Genomic DNA, 15,086 nt, shown 5'->3' with positions numbered 1-15,086 from the left:
ATATTATTTTAAATTTCTCCTGCCTAGAAATTCTGGGCATTCTCGCTCTTCTTGTGTTGTTTTGAAACTTTGTAACAAGCAGGAGAGGTGTATTTGACCACCAAAATTTTCAGTTTCTTCACTATCACGAGAGGACCACAAAATGAAAGTTGATCTGGGGAGTCTTATTTTTATGAGTGGAGGACTGGCTTAGTGAATGTTGATGGAGTGGATGTAAGCAGATAACATTGAGGGCAGGAAGGCTTTGAGCGTAGATTCTGTGAAAGGGAGGAGCTCTTTGTGCAGGCTCTCTTAGTCCCTCCTCACCTCCTCAGCAGGAAGTCCAGTTCACTGTGAATTTGAAAATCTCTTTGCTTTTGAGCTCTTTCAGCATACACTGATTAACATTTCATTCTAAACTAATAGATGTAAATTGTTAAGCTGGATTTAGTTATCTGAGGTTTATTTTTGGAAGGCATATGCTTTTTTTTTTTTTTTTTTTTGTGCTCAGTGCAGAATGAGTCTTTGTAAATGCAAAATTCCCTCTGGCTATAAAAGTATAAGTGGAATTTCCATGGTCCATAGCTCTTTAAAAAGAAACACCCAAGGCTGATATGATGTGCATGTTGAACTTCTTGTAGCTGCCGCTAACTGCAGACATAGCTAGAATCTAATATTGAAGGAGAAGATGGATAATGAGAAATGCAGGGAATGGTCTTCAAAAATTTTGTACATGGGTGTTTGGCATTCTCTTTAGGAGTAATTGAACTCTTTCAAGTCTCTCAAAAGTTAGTATGAGCTGGAGGCATTTGGCAGGTCTGAAAGATAATACAGTTAAATTCATAACCTGAAGCTCACCAGTGTCTGGAAATTGTGGCACTTATAAAGCCTAGCATTTTTACATCTGTGCAAAAAGTACCACAATTTTCTCCACAGTGTTTGGCTTTTTTGAGATTCTCATTTATTCCCAGTTGAAACTAATGTGGTTGCTAGTAATGTCTCCTTTGCAGAAAAGGCTGTTGTGCTGCTATTTCTGCTTCATTGGGCCAGGTGCTATTCTGATGCAGATAGGGAGCTGGTTTCAGGTAGATAAATCAGCAGAAAGCAAATGGCACAGAAAGCGATACAGCGCCTGACTGCATGGTCTGGTGAGCACACACACTACCAATGGGAAGAGGACAGAATATAGGCTAGAGAAAAGAATACCAGCTTTGGTGGCAGCTAATTATTTGATTGCAACTTCCTCAGCTTCTTTCTGGTGTCTGTTGTAGCCTTCATACGAATAAGTTCATCACTTTGTGTTAAAATTAAGATAATGATTGCAGAAAGTGAAATCTGTGAATATTTTAAGCATAGTACGTGTTAACAATATCTAAATGTGTAGCTTAAAATAAAGGAAATATATTTTTGGTTTCAGCCCAAAGCAGCCAATGTTCTTGGAGCAGTTAATAAGCCTCTTTCGTCAGCAGGCAAGCAGTCTCAATCCAAATCTTCACGAATGGAAACTGTAAGCAATGCCAGCAGCAGTTCAAATCCAAGCTCTCCGGGAAGGATCAAAGGGAGGTTGGTAGACAACAAAGGATCTTTGATATTTCAAATATTTGTAATGGAAACTTTGAATACTTTATTAGGTTTTCTAAGTAAAAGATAGAATTCTTTTATCCTACATTGAAGTAAAGTTACAGTACAACATTGGTATAACTTAATTCATGAATATGGCTTTCTAACTTCAGAAATAATTTTTTTTTAAAAAATCCAAAACCAAAACAACAGAAAACAAATAAAAACCTCTAAAAACAAGCAAGAACGAAAAACAAAACAAACACCACAAAAAAACTCCACCCAAAACCAACAACAACAAAGAAATCCCAGAATCAAATTAGCTGAAGGATAAAAGGAAAGCGTCATATGTTTTAATTTTTTTGAGGGCAGGGTTGGGGTTTTTGGAGTGTGTTTTAGGTAGATAGATATATCCCCCCGACACATATATATGTACATGTGTATAAATGTGTGTGTGTATACACACAGCTGCAGTCCCTGAGAACCTGACTGTAATGCTACAAACACATCCCACCCAGGGACAACTGGTACACCATTGTAGTGGTCCTTCCTGACTTCCTCCTTGAGTCTTTGCTAGACTTTGCAGACAAATATTTTTGGATTTTAGGTTAGTTTTATGATGAAAAGTTGAGTGCACTATTAATGCTACTTAAGTCATCTTCTAGTTATCTATCTTTAAAATGATAGCTTTTTTTTGTGTCAGTTTTGTAGGTTATTCATCAGTTTATGTATCTTATGTTCATTCTTTCCGTTTACCTGAAAGTCACACTCACTATTTTTTTTTCCCCACAGATAGTGAGTGATTGTATAGCCTCCACTATTTGTATTCTTTCTACTATTTCACATTCTTTCAAGACTATTAGGAAATGTTATGTTTGAATTTAAGACTTCTCATTTGGTACTTCTGTGACTATTCAATATATAGTAGTAATTTTAAATGTAGTGAAGTATTTTACAAGAAATATTTCTCTACTAGAAAGTCTGCAGAAAAGCTTATTTCTTACAAGTCATTTAGGTTCACATGCTGCACTGTATTACTGGCTAATGACAGGTGGACTCCAGATTCTTCTCTATATCCAGCAAAACGAATCTGGGATCAGATTTTAAAAAATTCTGCACTCACAGTTTAACATGTTCTGTCATCTTCACAATCTCTCCAGTTCACTTAAGTTTAAGGGATTAGTGTTTTGAGTGGCGATGCCAAAGATGAAGAGATGGGAAGGATTCAGGATGCACAATATTTCCAGTTTAGTCTGTCTAAATATGTACAGGCAGATTTGCATTTTTTGACAGAATGTATAAAACCTAAGCTTCCCATTACATCCCAGTTAATATAGACTGTACATCTGTAGGAGTGAAAGAACATCTTTCACTCACTATGCAGTGCCTAGGCCAGGGAGTTGAGTTTGTGTGTTTGAATACCACTTTTCATTTCCACACATAGCATATTTCTTTTCATTACAAAACATGCACTGGTATTTAAAAGTCTTGCTTCTGCAGATGAAATTAAATTACTTGTGTATTGGCTTTTGTGCATTGCCTTTTATCTGTGGGTCTCAGTGTTTTACATATCCAGGAGGCATTATTGTCCATGCTTACATTTGTAGAAACGGAAATAAAAATGAAATTGCTGCTGCAAAAATCAGAGGGAAGTTTGAATTGCTGTTTTATTGCCTAAACCTCACCATAGGGAGGTATGCATGCTTTGACTGGTCTGTCTGGGGATCTTTGATGGCTGTAGGAAAGTGTAGGCAATTGTATGCAAACACAGATCTCTTGCAACTCACACTCTTCTGTTTAAAAAGGCTACTTATCTTTCCCGCTGAAAAAAGAAAATTGAATGTGGTTTTGATCCAAACATTTGTCTTGAGACTTAGATGATGTGGCTTCCTATACTTGATATCTATAGTACCCACAGTGAAAGGCTCCTTCTGCCAAATTGTTCTTGGCTTACTAATAGATTTTTTTAAATGAAAATTGTTGTCCTTAGTATTTTTTTAATGATTGCCCAATGTATTATAATAATGAAGGAAATATCTTTATTCATCCTAGGCTTGACAGTACTGAAATGGACCACAGTGAAAATGAAGAATTCACACTGACTTCACCATTACCAGGAAAGAAAACTGACAAAAGGGACGACTCTGATCTTGTAAGGGTGAGATGTTAAAAATCAATGTGATGATATTTGAGATCATTCAAAAATATATGTTGAAACATGAAACTGAGCTGGTGTTTTACTGGACAATGTGTTTAGAGTTGGATATGAAAATACAAATAAAAAAAGGTTCTGTTTCTCAGAGAATTATATAGGTTTCAAAAGTCCTTTAAAGGTCATCAGGTCCCCCCATACTTGGAAGAGTGAAGTCCAGCACAAAATCATGTCCCTGAGGTTATAGAGGCTTGGAGAATGGTAGTGTCCTTACTAATTCTTACTAATGGATATATATATATAGAGAGAGATATATATTTATATGTAGTTCACGAATAAGAAAGGTTCCCAATGAGGATGTAAAACATCTCGCTCAGGTGTAGTGCTTTAATATGTAAAAGAAGGTATAAGCAGGCTAAATATTACCTTAAGCAGTATTTATACCTGTATCAAAATACAGAAAAATAAACCACAGAAGAAAATTATATTTGTATTGTAATTCTAAAATCAGGTCAAATAAAATAATATGTTTTTCCCTTACCACTAGTAAGTTTCACTTATTTGTGCCTTAATAGCAGTTGACAGTCTGTAAAATTTGTAGTATTTGGGATATGCATGAGAAAGTAATAAGATCAGATTTGCTAGAACTGGATTTTTTAGGGTGTGTTAAAGATGCCCTGTATCTGATGTTACTGTTGTTTTATTTCTTTTTACTGTCTCCGACATTTCTCTTTTCTCTCATTATGTCATTTTGGTGCATTTTTCTAGGTTGCTTGGGACATAAGCTACTGACTAGTAAAAAATCCTGAACTTTTGCTTGTCTTGATGTATAAATAACTGTCTTATACTGTGGGAAAAGCAAACCAGTTAATAACTAAATAACAAAAATCTGGAATCTCTTGTCAAAAAAAAAAAAAAACCACGAAAAAAACCACACTTCTGTTAACCCTAAAGTCTGAGTGTCCAGACAGCTCCTGGCATGCAATTCATGTTTAGAAGCATTAGTTTGAACTGGCAACTACTGAGATAGTGATAAAGCTAATACAGTGATAAAGTGTTTTCAGTGATAAAGCAAATACAGGTCAGTGTTTTGAGTATTTTGAGAACATCATTCCACTTTGAATCTGTAAGCAAGTTGCTCAAGACTGTGGATTCAGAACTCATTTCTGGTTTTTTGGTGATGGGAGCAGATTACAGCAAGCATTAACTGAGAAGCAGGATTTTAATTTGGGTAGCAGAAGGTCCATGTTCTAAAGGTATAACTCTTCAGGATATTTGTCTACATTAGCACCTTAGATTAGCAGATTAACACCTTAGTTCTAAAGTTGTGGGACACTGTTTAGCCCCAGTTGGAAAATTGGCAGCAGTTACTTACCAGCTGAAAGGAGCTGCAGTGACAGATGTGCCTCTGCAAAAGCAAATAAAGTGGGGAATAACGAGAATGTCACTGAAGACATGAATTGACAGGAGATGTCATCATTGTTCAAATATTTTTCTTACTTTCTTTAAGGGTACTTTTTTGTCCTTCAATTTCTTCTCCTTTTTACTGTTATCTCCTTCTTAGATTTTCTTTTTGCTTTTTTTGAAAAAGGTTTTTGGGTAAAATGGAGATATGAATGAATATGTAAACTGACCTGTATTTTAGGTCACAGGGCAGATGTGCAGGTAAAAATCTTCATTCAGGTTTTAAATGATGTATCTCTGATTATGTAGAAGAAATTTCAATGTGGCAAATACTAATAAATGGATTGAAATACAGTAGTGCTACTATGAAACAAACATTGGTATAGAAACAAATAGTGTAAATATTTGGACTTTTGGATAATTTCATGATGTGAAATGAAAGAGTCATGGTACACATGAAATGTTGGATGGGTAGTATTTTCTGCTTTTATTTTTCTAAGCGTTGGTTGGGACAATATTGCCCTAGTAGCTGATTGTTGAAACCTTTGCACTGTTTATGGTTCTCTACTGTGCTCTTTAGAGAACTAGAGCATGGAGAAGAAAAGGAATAGTTTCTATGAATATGTTTTCAAACCTTATGATTCAGAATGGGCTCAACCTTTGTTGATGTGTTAGAGGGAAGGGGCTGCCATCCAGAGGAACCATGACAGACTTGAGGATTGGGCCCAGGGGAACATCAGGAGGTTCAAGAGCTCCAAGTTCAAGATCCTGCACCTGGCTCCATGTATTTCTCAGTATCCATACAGGCTGAGGAATGAAGGGATTGAGAGCAGCCCTGCAGAGAAGGACTCTCAGGGTCATTAACGTATGAGAAACAGGGCATGAGCCAGCCACATGTGCTTACAGCCTAGAAAGCCAGCTGTGTCCTGGGCTGCATCAGGAGGAGAGTGGCCAGTGGGGCCAAGGAGGAGATTCTTGATGTCTCTTGGGACGCTCATCTGGAGTTCTGTGTCCAGCTCTAGGTCCCCATTAGAAGACAGACATGGAGCTGTTAGAGCAGATACAGAGAAAGGCCACGAGAATGATCAGAGGGCTGGAAAAGAGGAAAGGCTTGGAGAGTTGGGATAGTTCAGCTTAAAGCAGAAGAGGCTCTGGGAGAACCTTATTGCAGGATTCCAATATGATTGGGGTGTGTAAGAAAGGTGGAGAGAGACTTTTGACTTGTCCTGTAGTAGTGGGACAAGGGGCAACAGTCTTAAACTGAAAGAGGTGAAGTTTAGATTGGATGTAAGAAAGGGATTGTTTACAGTGAGGGTGGTGGGACACTGGTACAATGTTGCCCAGATGAGTTGTGGATGCCCCATCATTGGAGATGTTCAGGGCCAGGTTGGATGGGGTTTTGAGCAACCTGGTCTAGTGAAAGGTGTCCCTGCCCCATGGCAGGGTAGTTGGAATGAGATGATCTTCTGACCCAAAATGTTTGTTTTAAGGCTTGGGTGGGTTGTTTCACTGCTCAGAGCAAGTGTTGGTACAGCTCTGAAAATAGTGACTTGGCAGCTACCACTAATTCCTGTGCTTTCTTCTACAGTTGTAAAGTCAGGTTGCCCACTGTCTTCTGTATTAGTGCTGCCTTCCCAGTGCCAGCACAGGAGGCAGACATAAGCACCTTGCAGCTCACAAGGAGAGCTGAAGGCACAAGTTGGCAATTCCTATCTTCTGTCTTTATATTTTCCTGTTGATAGAAATGCAGTTATGGGTGTTCTGTCCTACTGTGTTGGACACAGCAGAAGATACAAATAAGGAAGGCATTACATACTTCAGAGTTTTAACTACTCACCTTTCACATAATCTTTCCCCATTGTCTGGTATTTTATATGTAGGTGTGTGTTTATATTTTTACAAATGTTTTTGAAATGAATATGGTAAACAATCTGAGACAACTTGTATAATTTGAAGACTCTGTCTTATTGGAGGAAGCTTCTACATGAGACTGTTTAATGTGGCAGTTTAATTTTTTAATTTAATGGTGCAATCTTGCCTTTTCAGTCAGAGATAGAGAAGCCTAGAGGAAGGAAGAAAGCCACTATCACAGATTCAGAAGAAAAGCTAAGCATAGATGACCTGAATAAACTGGGTCAAGAGCAGAAGCTTAGAGGTAGTCAACGGGGAAGGAAGAGACCTGCAGTTGTATCAGAAGCTGATGAAACACAGTGGCAAGAGGAAAAAAGGCTAAAAGAAGATGTGATAGAAAGTGAGGATGAACAGAATAGTCCACCAAAGAAAGGGAGAAGAGGACGCCCTACCAGAACAAATAATGGGGCAGCACCAAAGGAAGAACCAGTGGCAAAGTCATCAAAAAGGAGCAAAAAAAAACAACCACCACCAGCTGCAGTGGAAGAGGAGGAGGAGGAGGAAGAAAGGCAAACTGAAAACATTGAACAGAAACCAAAAGGCAGGCAAAATAGGACATCAAAAAGAACACAGCAGAGGTAAGTCCATCTTCTTGTAAGCTTTGTGGATTTTATCTTTGGACATTAGCTATAATTTGATGCTTTGCAATTTGGGTCTTCCTCAAAACAGAGCAGAACCATCTGAAACTAGTACAGTTGAATCAGCACAGTCTACACCACAGAAAAGACGAGGAAGGTCATCACAAACACCACCAGCACAGCAAAAAAAAGTGTAAGTCTTCTAAATCTGTGTTTAGTGAAAATTAAATAATGCCTCTGTGCCCCCAAGCAAACCTTTACTGAAAATATTTCAGAATGCTGTAGTTGACAGTTAAGAAAATAAATTGCTATCGTTATTTCTAAAATGTTTTCCTTAGCTGCTTCTCCTAGGGCATCTCACAACAGAGCAAGAAGCTGTAAGTAATTTTAATGTGCTCAGGTAGCATGTATGTAACTTTGCTTTTTTGGGAGAAAAGTCAATAAAGCATACAAAGGCCTTGAAGACAGGACTTTATTAGGACTTGAAGGAGAGGAAAGTGACCTAGTTTGTTTCGGATAGTGGGGAAGAATCAAATTGTTACTCTGGTGAAACAGAATTGTGGAGAATTAAGTATTCTGATTCTCCTTAATATTCACTTTCTAATTTGTGGCCTTTTTACTATCTACTTAAATAATTTTCATGTGCAAAAGATGTGTTGTGATCAGTGAAGGGTAGTAGCTTCTGAAAATTCTGAAGTGCACTAAGTTCATTAAACAAAGGTAAACTTGTCATTGGCTAGCTTCATTTTTTTTTGCCTGCTGTTGGAAAATACAGGTATCTGTACCTTTTCTGTACATGTATAGATAACATATATAAGCAGAGGTGCACAAGGGGTTATTTGACCACTTGTATCAAACTGCAGCTCATGGAGAATATTTACTTTTCTAGAGCCTGGTATAAATTCCTTGGGGAATTTATACCCAGTACTTGTGGACATCTACTGTCTGACACCGTTGTATATCTCTGTTGTCTTTCTAGCTTCTGGGCTTAGTTTGCATCACATTGCTCTTCCTCTGGCAGTGTGGTGTACTAACTTGCCTTAAACCAGGGATCTTCCCTACAGGAGAACCTTGCCTGAACAAGCTTGTACCCTCATTTAAAATTCTGGCCTCACTCCGGATCATGTGATCTGGCATATTGCATGCACAACATCCTGACCTTTCCAGTTTCCCTGCCTCAGGTCAGACCTCTGCTTCTCCTTTACTCTGTAACCAGAAACACAGGACCAGCACTGGTTGGTTACTCCTGAAGTCACTACTACACTTGCAGTAGAACAAGAGTTGGAAACTGCTACTGCCATGCAGGGAAGACAAACCAAGTTATTGCTGGGTGATGTGCTATGTGATGTTTGTCAAACATGCCTTTTACTGAATATTTAAGTAATAACTTTTCTTGGTGAAGTTAGTATGTTTCTTTACTCCATTTTAAGCTGACATTAAACTATATCACTACCCACAATCAGTAACAAGCATAGCTGTCATTCACCTGTATGTATGTTGTCAGCTGTCAGGGTTCAAAGTTGTTGGATCTATTCTAGATTTTTATAAAAAAAAAAAAAAGTGGGTTGTATGTGCTTTGTCAGACCATCCACATTTTGACTGTTCTTTTTCCAAATCTGCAAGAAAAAGGTGAGACAGTAGCTATTTCTCAGTCTTCAAAGTGCACTGTAGTCAAGCCTTTCTCCCTCATCTACATCAATTGTCACTGAAGGAAACTGACAGACTGAGACAGCATTGAGTACCATAAGATAAATATATTTATACCAAGTGCTTAAAGCTTTCTGGGCTCCTTGGGAATACATTTGGCATAAGAATTTGGGATTTTGCATATGAGGTGATAATGTATCCTATGGGTGGTAGTGTATAACCTATTTCTGATAGCAAATTGGGTTGCCAATTAGCATATGTGAACAGGCTTATTTTTCTGATATGTGAAAGGAAGAACCTAGCTTGTGAATAATTCCTCTGCTTCCTTTTAAATTCTAGTTGCTTCTACTGGTCTTGGAAGATTTGAGTTGGGTTAATTCGTGTTAAGGGATGGCATGTTGGTTGGTTCAGAAATACTATAATTGCTGTGCAATTGAGAGATTTTATTTTGTCTGAATTTTAGTGGTTCTCAGGAATGAAAATTCCTACCACTTTCATGATCTGATGGCATCAGAGTATGACTCTTTTGGATCTGTGCCCCCACTGGAGATTGAAGTCTGTTGTGTGCCTGGAACTGAGTTTCTGGTTTAATTTCAAGCAAAACATCACCAATTTTGGGTGCACCAAGGCTGCACCTGCAGTAAATTGGATGATTCAGTGATTTGATTCTGAATTGTGCTACTGTAGTGTGGGTGCAGCTCTGAAATTTTGAATATATCTATAGTTCGCTATTTTTTAAAGGTAAGGGGTGTTGGCTAATTCTCGTTTTAAGCAAATGGGTGCTTCCTGGTTGTGGCACAAATCTCATAACCAAAACAGACAGTTTAAGATATTGTTGACTGATTGTTCTTGATTATCCTGATTAAGGTGTTGTTACACTGGTTATCCCTAAGATAGCTTGGAAGATTTACGTTTTAGGTGTTAATTTCATGGGTAGCAATATAGGTTTTTCTAGGTCTGAAAAAACATAGTTGCAGTTACTCAAATTTGTTGTGTAAGAAGTCCTGGAGAAGTAGAATACATCTGTTCATGGAATTGAATAAAGAGAAAACTAACAAAACAATATTCAGTCTCTGACTGTTTGGCTTTTCCTGTCCACTGGTTAGTGTCGTGTCAACCTATTTTGGCCTGTATCATAGCACTGAAGAGAAAAATCTGCTATGCCTATAGAGGCAAAATTGTTCAACTTTGTGCTCCTGGCTCTCTATCATGGAACAATTTTGTTCTCAAATGGTGTTGTCCGGCCTCCTAATTTCACTTCAGTTCTGTGCATGGATGAACTAGACAGGTATAAAAGCATTATACATTATATAACATGTAATGGTAAGGCTGCTGTTTTTGTGAACTGGAATGTTTGCTGATACAGTTTGCATATACATATTGTAGATGTACAAGTGCTGTGAAGCTGATCTTTATTTTCTTCTCATTTTAGCCGTGCGGGGCGTTCTAAACAAGCAGCCAGTAAAGAGAATGAATCCAGTGAAGAGATGGACGTGTTTCAGAGTGGTTCACCTGTCAGCGATGATATTCCCCAGGAAGAAGTAATGGAAGAAGAAGAAGTTTCCACAATCAGTGTAAGAGAAATGCATGAGCTTTTATTTGTGGTTTGCTCTGTGTATTGATATTCAGACAATGACCTCTGTTTTTAGAATGGCTTCTCCCTGTTTTTGAGAACTTAAACTTCCTCCTTTAAAATGAATGGAGTGGTTGTCAGCTGCCACTGTTGTGTAGTGGAGCTGCACTGTAGTTTCCTAGAAAAGCTGCATTTCTTAGAAAATACCACTTTTTGTCAAGTATCTTGATGTTTCTGTCCTGTGTAGCCTTTCTTCTCTATATGGCAGAATTGTGTAGCATCTAACAGGAATTATTTTCCAGGTGACTCCTGCCAGTCTTCTCATCTAGATTTTAATAATGAATAAAGCTTCTTTATACGAAACAGATGCACAAAATTAATAGTACTGGGAAATAAGCATGGAGTCTTGGAACATAATCCTAAACTGATCTCTTCCTCTTAGCAGCATATGTTAAAATGATTTCACTTTTATATTTCTTTCAAACAAATACATTGGCAATGTTAGTAGTCACACTAAAACTGAGAATGCCTTCAGCCTTTCAGATACATGTGATGGTTGGAGCATCTGAGGGTATGAAAACTCTGAGAAAGGAAACTGCATTGTTGTGAATTCCATTAAGGATGTGGGCTCAGTAATGTCAAATGAAATTAGGTCCATTAACTGAGACTTCTACTTGTGACAAAATGAGTAATGAATGGCACTTTATATGGGTACTCAAACTTTATTGAGTGAGCCTGAGCATTTTCTCCATTATAAAATGTATTTGTTCTTGAATTTTTCAAAATTTTTCTGTAAAAACATTTAAAATATATTTTCTCCAAATAGGTCCGTCGCAGAACTTCCAAAAGGGAAAGACGATGAGTGAGCATGTAGTTACCAACCTTCCAGGTGAAAGCTTTGAAGAATGCTTTTAATGTAAAGCTTGAGACTGAATGAAGCTGTTAGTGCACAAATGGGGTTGCTGAAGAAAAGACAAAACCTATTTTACTGCCCCTGCATTTGCAGTCTCTAGGTCACAAGCTTTAGCCACACACATGTTGATATCATTAACTGTGGATTTTTGTGAATTGTAATGTGCGCTGGCTTTGTAGACATACGAACTAAAGAAGAAAACTGTAAATAGTTCTTTTTTAAATGTTTCTGACTTATAAAGTGCTTGTATAGCTTTTATCTGCGGCTTTAAACTGACAGTACCCCACTGTTTATTGGATCGATTGATTTAAAAAAAGAACAGTTTGTTTAAAATTGATCTCAAGCAATATCTGTCAGTGTTCGTATTTGTACTCTTGTTGACATTTAACTGTGAAAAACAAGTCAGTTGAACAAATAGTGCCACTATTTGTCAAGGAGAAGAAGAAGAAGAAAAAAAAAGTCTTTGTTTCCTTCATGAATATAACCTAGTGTTTACCTTCAAGCACCTACCTATCATCAGAGGTGCTAAATTACTTTCTTTTACAGTTGAACAATATTGGATAGAATAATACAAGAGATGCAAATTTAAAAAGAAGTTTTGCTTTACACCTCAGTATTGATGCCAGACTTTTCTGGACTTGTAGTGGCATTGATAATTCAAAAAGGATTTAAAATATTTTAATTTTAAAAGTGTGTTATTAAATAATGTACTGAATACCCTTCCCATTTTATCTTCCCCTATCAGTTTTTATTAATCTACTGTATCAATAAAATTCTGTAACTGAGTTTTTAATAGTCTAGTATGTTAATGTGTATAGATATTTCCTTCTGAACATGATGTTCACAAAGAGCAAATTATTACTACATTATGATATTAAATCTGATATATAAACATTAGTGAAAATACAGTTCTTATTACAATGTAAAATTAATCACAAAGAGAAATTTTATTGATGCAGTGTGTCTTTATAAAGCTGTTCTTGAGAGCCAAGTGTTTTGTATTTTATAGTGAAGTTGCATGTTTATGAAAAATGTGCTGAAAATGGGATGTAATGTTTTTTTTGAAACTCGTATCTAGCAGTAGTATATGGTAGGTTGCCTCATGAGAGATCCCTTTATTGAGAGTTTATTGTACCTTTCTGGGTTTTTTTTTTGTTTTTTGAGCCAAATTTTTTTGGTATGAAGAGCTAAGTTTTTTGTTGAATAACCAGCTGTCAATTACGGTCAAAGCATTCAAGATTTGAATGAAACTCCATTTTTATTCTGTGCTACAATAGAGAGAGATTGGTTTGTGTTGGGTTTTTTTTTTGGTGTTTTTTGTTTTGTTGTGGGGTTGTTGTTTTGGTTTTTTTTTTAATTATAATCTGCAAAAAAAAAAAAGGTCAACAAAAGAAACAAAATACATAGAGCAGTATCCTGTATACAGTTTAACAGTTTATAAACTGTCTTTGAACCAAAATATATAAATTACTATACTCTGCTTAGCCAAGCACACATCATAATTTCAGGTGCTCTTCTCCCTCTGGTTCCTTACAGTTGACAGCATATGAAAAATAAATTTCTAACCTAAGAAAACTTTATTTCATTGAATAATGGAACACTTTCACATAATCCATCAATAAATAAGTTATTGTTGCAAGGTTGCCTGTAAAGATTATAGAAAAGGATAATACTAAACCACAAATTCACCAGTTTCCAAACTGTAAGATCACTAATAAAACAAGCAACCCTTTAGAATTTTTTCATTATTCATTTTTTTTTTTGGTTCCACTAGGAAAAAGTATTATAAATATTTAGATTATTCTGCCTCAACTTTCCCCCTTTTCCAGTATTCAGCTTTTCAACATTTATACCTATAGATATGGAGGAAATGCTGACTAGAAAGGCAGTTATGGTTGATGTGAATTGACTTTGAAATAGTTGGCACAACGGAACTGACTTACTTATGCTTCAGCAGTGCAAATGCAAATTGTTGAGGATTTTTTCTGGTATAAAATGATTGAAAGCTAGCTTTGTATTTTCCTCTTTGACAGAATTGCACTGAAAACATTTATAGAAGATGTACCTTTAAGTCAATTTTATACAAAAATAAGAAAAAGTAATGCTGAAACTGCTGCAGACTCTTGAGGCTTTATGTGCATAAACATGGTTAGGTTAAACTTCATGGCATATTGATGCACCATTACTGATCATAATGTTTATTGCAAATTCAAACTATAGTTTTGCAATTTAAATGTTGATTTCTTGGGTAATAATGCGTAAATCATTATTTCTTGAGAAATAAGCACAGCAAATATGTCGTTCTTATATTCAAACCTCTTCTAAGTTCATTCTCATCTCATATAAAGAAAATGAATATTTTATGTACTAACATTTTGAAATCTGCGTACAGTAGCTACAGTAGATTATAATTATGTATAAAAGATAAATTGCTAACATTCAGTTAGCATGTTCTTCTGCAATGATAATGTTAAGTTTATAAAAAATGTACTGTATTACATTAAAAGATCAAATTGAACTCACTGTAACAAGTTCCAGTATGACATTTTTGTGAGATTATCAAAGTATCTTGCTGTACTTTGCAGCAACTAAAGCTTTTGTTAAATTTCCTTTTTTTGCTGCAGTGCAACAGGAAACTTTCAGTGATCTGTAGTTCATGTGCAAAATCCAAACAGGAATTGTAATCTTCATGCTAGCATTTAAAAATAATTCACTGATTCCAGAAGCATGGTGGTTTTTCACGTGTCACAGACTGCGATACTGAGTATTTAGGGCTAGCTAACCCACTAATAGGAAGGAAGCATGAAAGTGTTTGGAAGTTCTTATGTGACTATACCTGTTCCACCTCAGATAATTAGAATCCTCTATTAACTATACTTGACTCTGCCAGTTGACTTTATTTTCTAGAAAAATTTGAACACTTTTTCAAATATTTTGGCACTTGCTATTTTGACATTTGGGTCTCTGTGAACAAAAATATCAGTTTACTAAAAGATACTAATATTAAAGACATTTTAACCAAAAATGAATATGCTCAGTTTGTGAGTAATTTGCAAAGAACTTAAGTCTTGAATCCTAAATACATTATTCTGGCATACCGTTTGTCATTTGATAGTCTAGAAAAGGCACCACCAAACATGAGAGGGGTGTCTGCCGTTTTCTGGCTGCTTTTATTTGCATGTGTAGGTTTTGACAGGTTATCCAAATCGGCTTTTGTGAATACACACAGTAGATTTTGGATCCTGCAAGTTTACTTATCATTCATACTTATCCCTATTACTTTGTGGGGTTGATTCTGAAATGCAGTCATCCTGCACAAGTGCAAACCCAAGAACGTTGTTTGAATATTCTCACAGTTGTCCACACAGG

At 36.4% G+C, this 15,086-nt stretch overlaps 1 protein-coding gene across 8 annotated transcripts in view; it reads left to right on the top strand.

Annotated features, from left to right (window-relative positions):
- The window catches only part of PDS5B (PDS5 cohesin associated factor B), a 99,083-nt gene extending 84,843 nt beyond the window's left edge, over nt 1-14,240 (top strand). For 4 of the 8 annotated variants that reach the window (XM_021541934.4, XM_085579338.1, XM_021541935.4 and 1 more), the window contains 6 exons: nt 1,397-1,542; nt 3,592-3,697; nt 7,142-7,584; nt 7,676-7,777; nt 10,664-10,805; nt 11,631-14,240. In XM_021541934.4, the coding sequence (XP_021397609.1) occupies nt 1,397-1,542; nt 3,592-3,697; nt 7,142-7,584; nt 7,676-7,777; nt 10,664-10,805; nt 11,631-11,666 (975 nt within the window). In that variant the 3' untranslated portion in view covers nt 11,667-14,240. The remainder of the gene's footprint in view (nt 1-1,396; nt 1,543-3,591; nt 3,698-7,141; nt 7,585-7,675; nt 7,778-10,663; nt 10,806-11,630) is intronic. The other 4 variants (XM_021541936.4, XM_085579369.1, XM_085579378.1 and 1 more) reach the window with 2 other exon arrangements.
- Nucleotides 14,241-15,086: the final 846 nt, after the last annotated feature.

This window comes from Lonchura striata, chromosome 1 (assembly GCF_050655825.1).
Source record: "Lonchura striata isolate lonStrDom1 chromosome 1, ASM5065582v1, whole genome shotgun sequence".
NCBI classification, from domain to species: domain Eukaryota; kingdom Metazoa; phylum Chordata; class Aves; order Passeriformes; family Estrildidae; genus Lonchura; species Lonchura striata.
The sequence above is the reverse complement of the archived record's forward strand: the minus strand, read 5'-3'. Positions and strand labels throughout refer to the sequence as shown.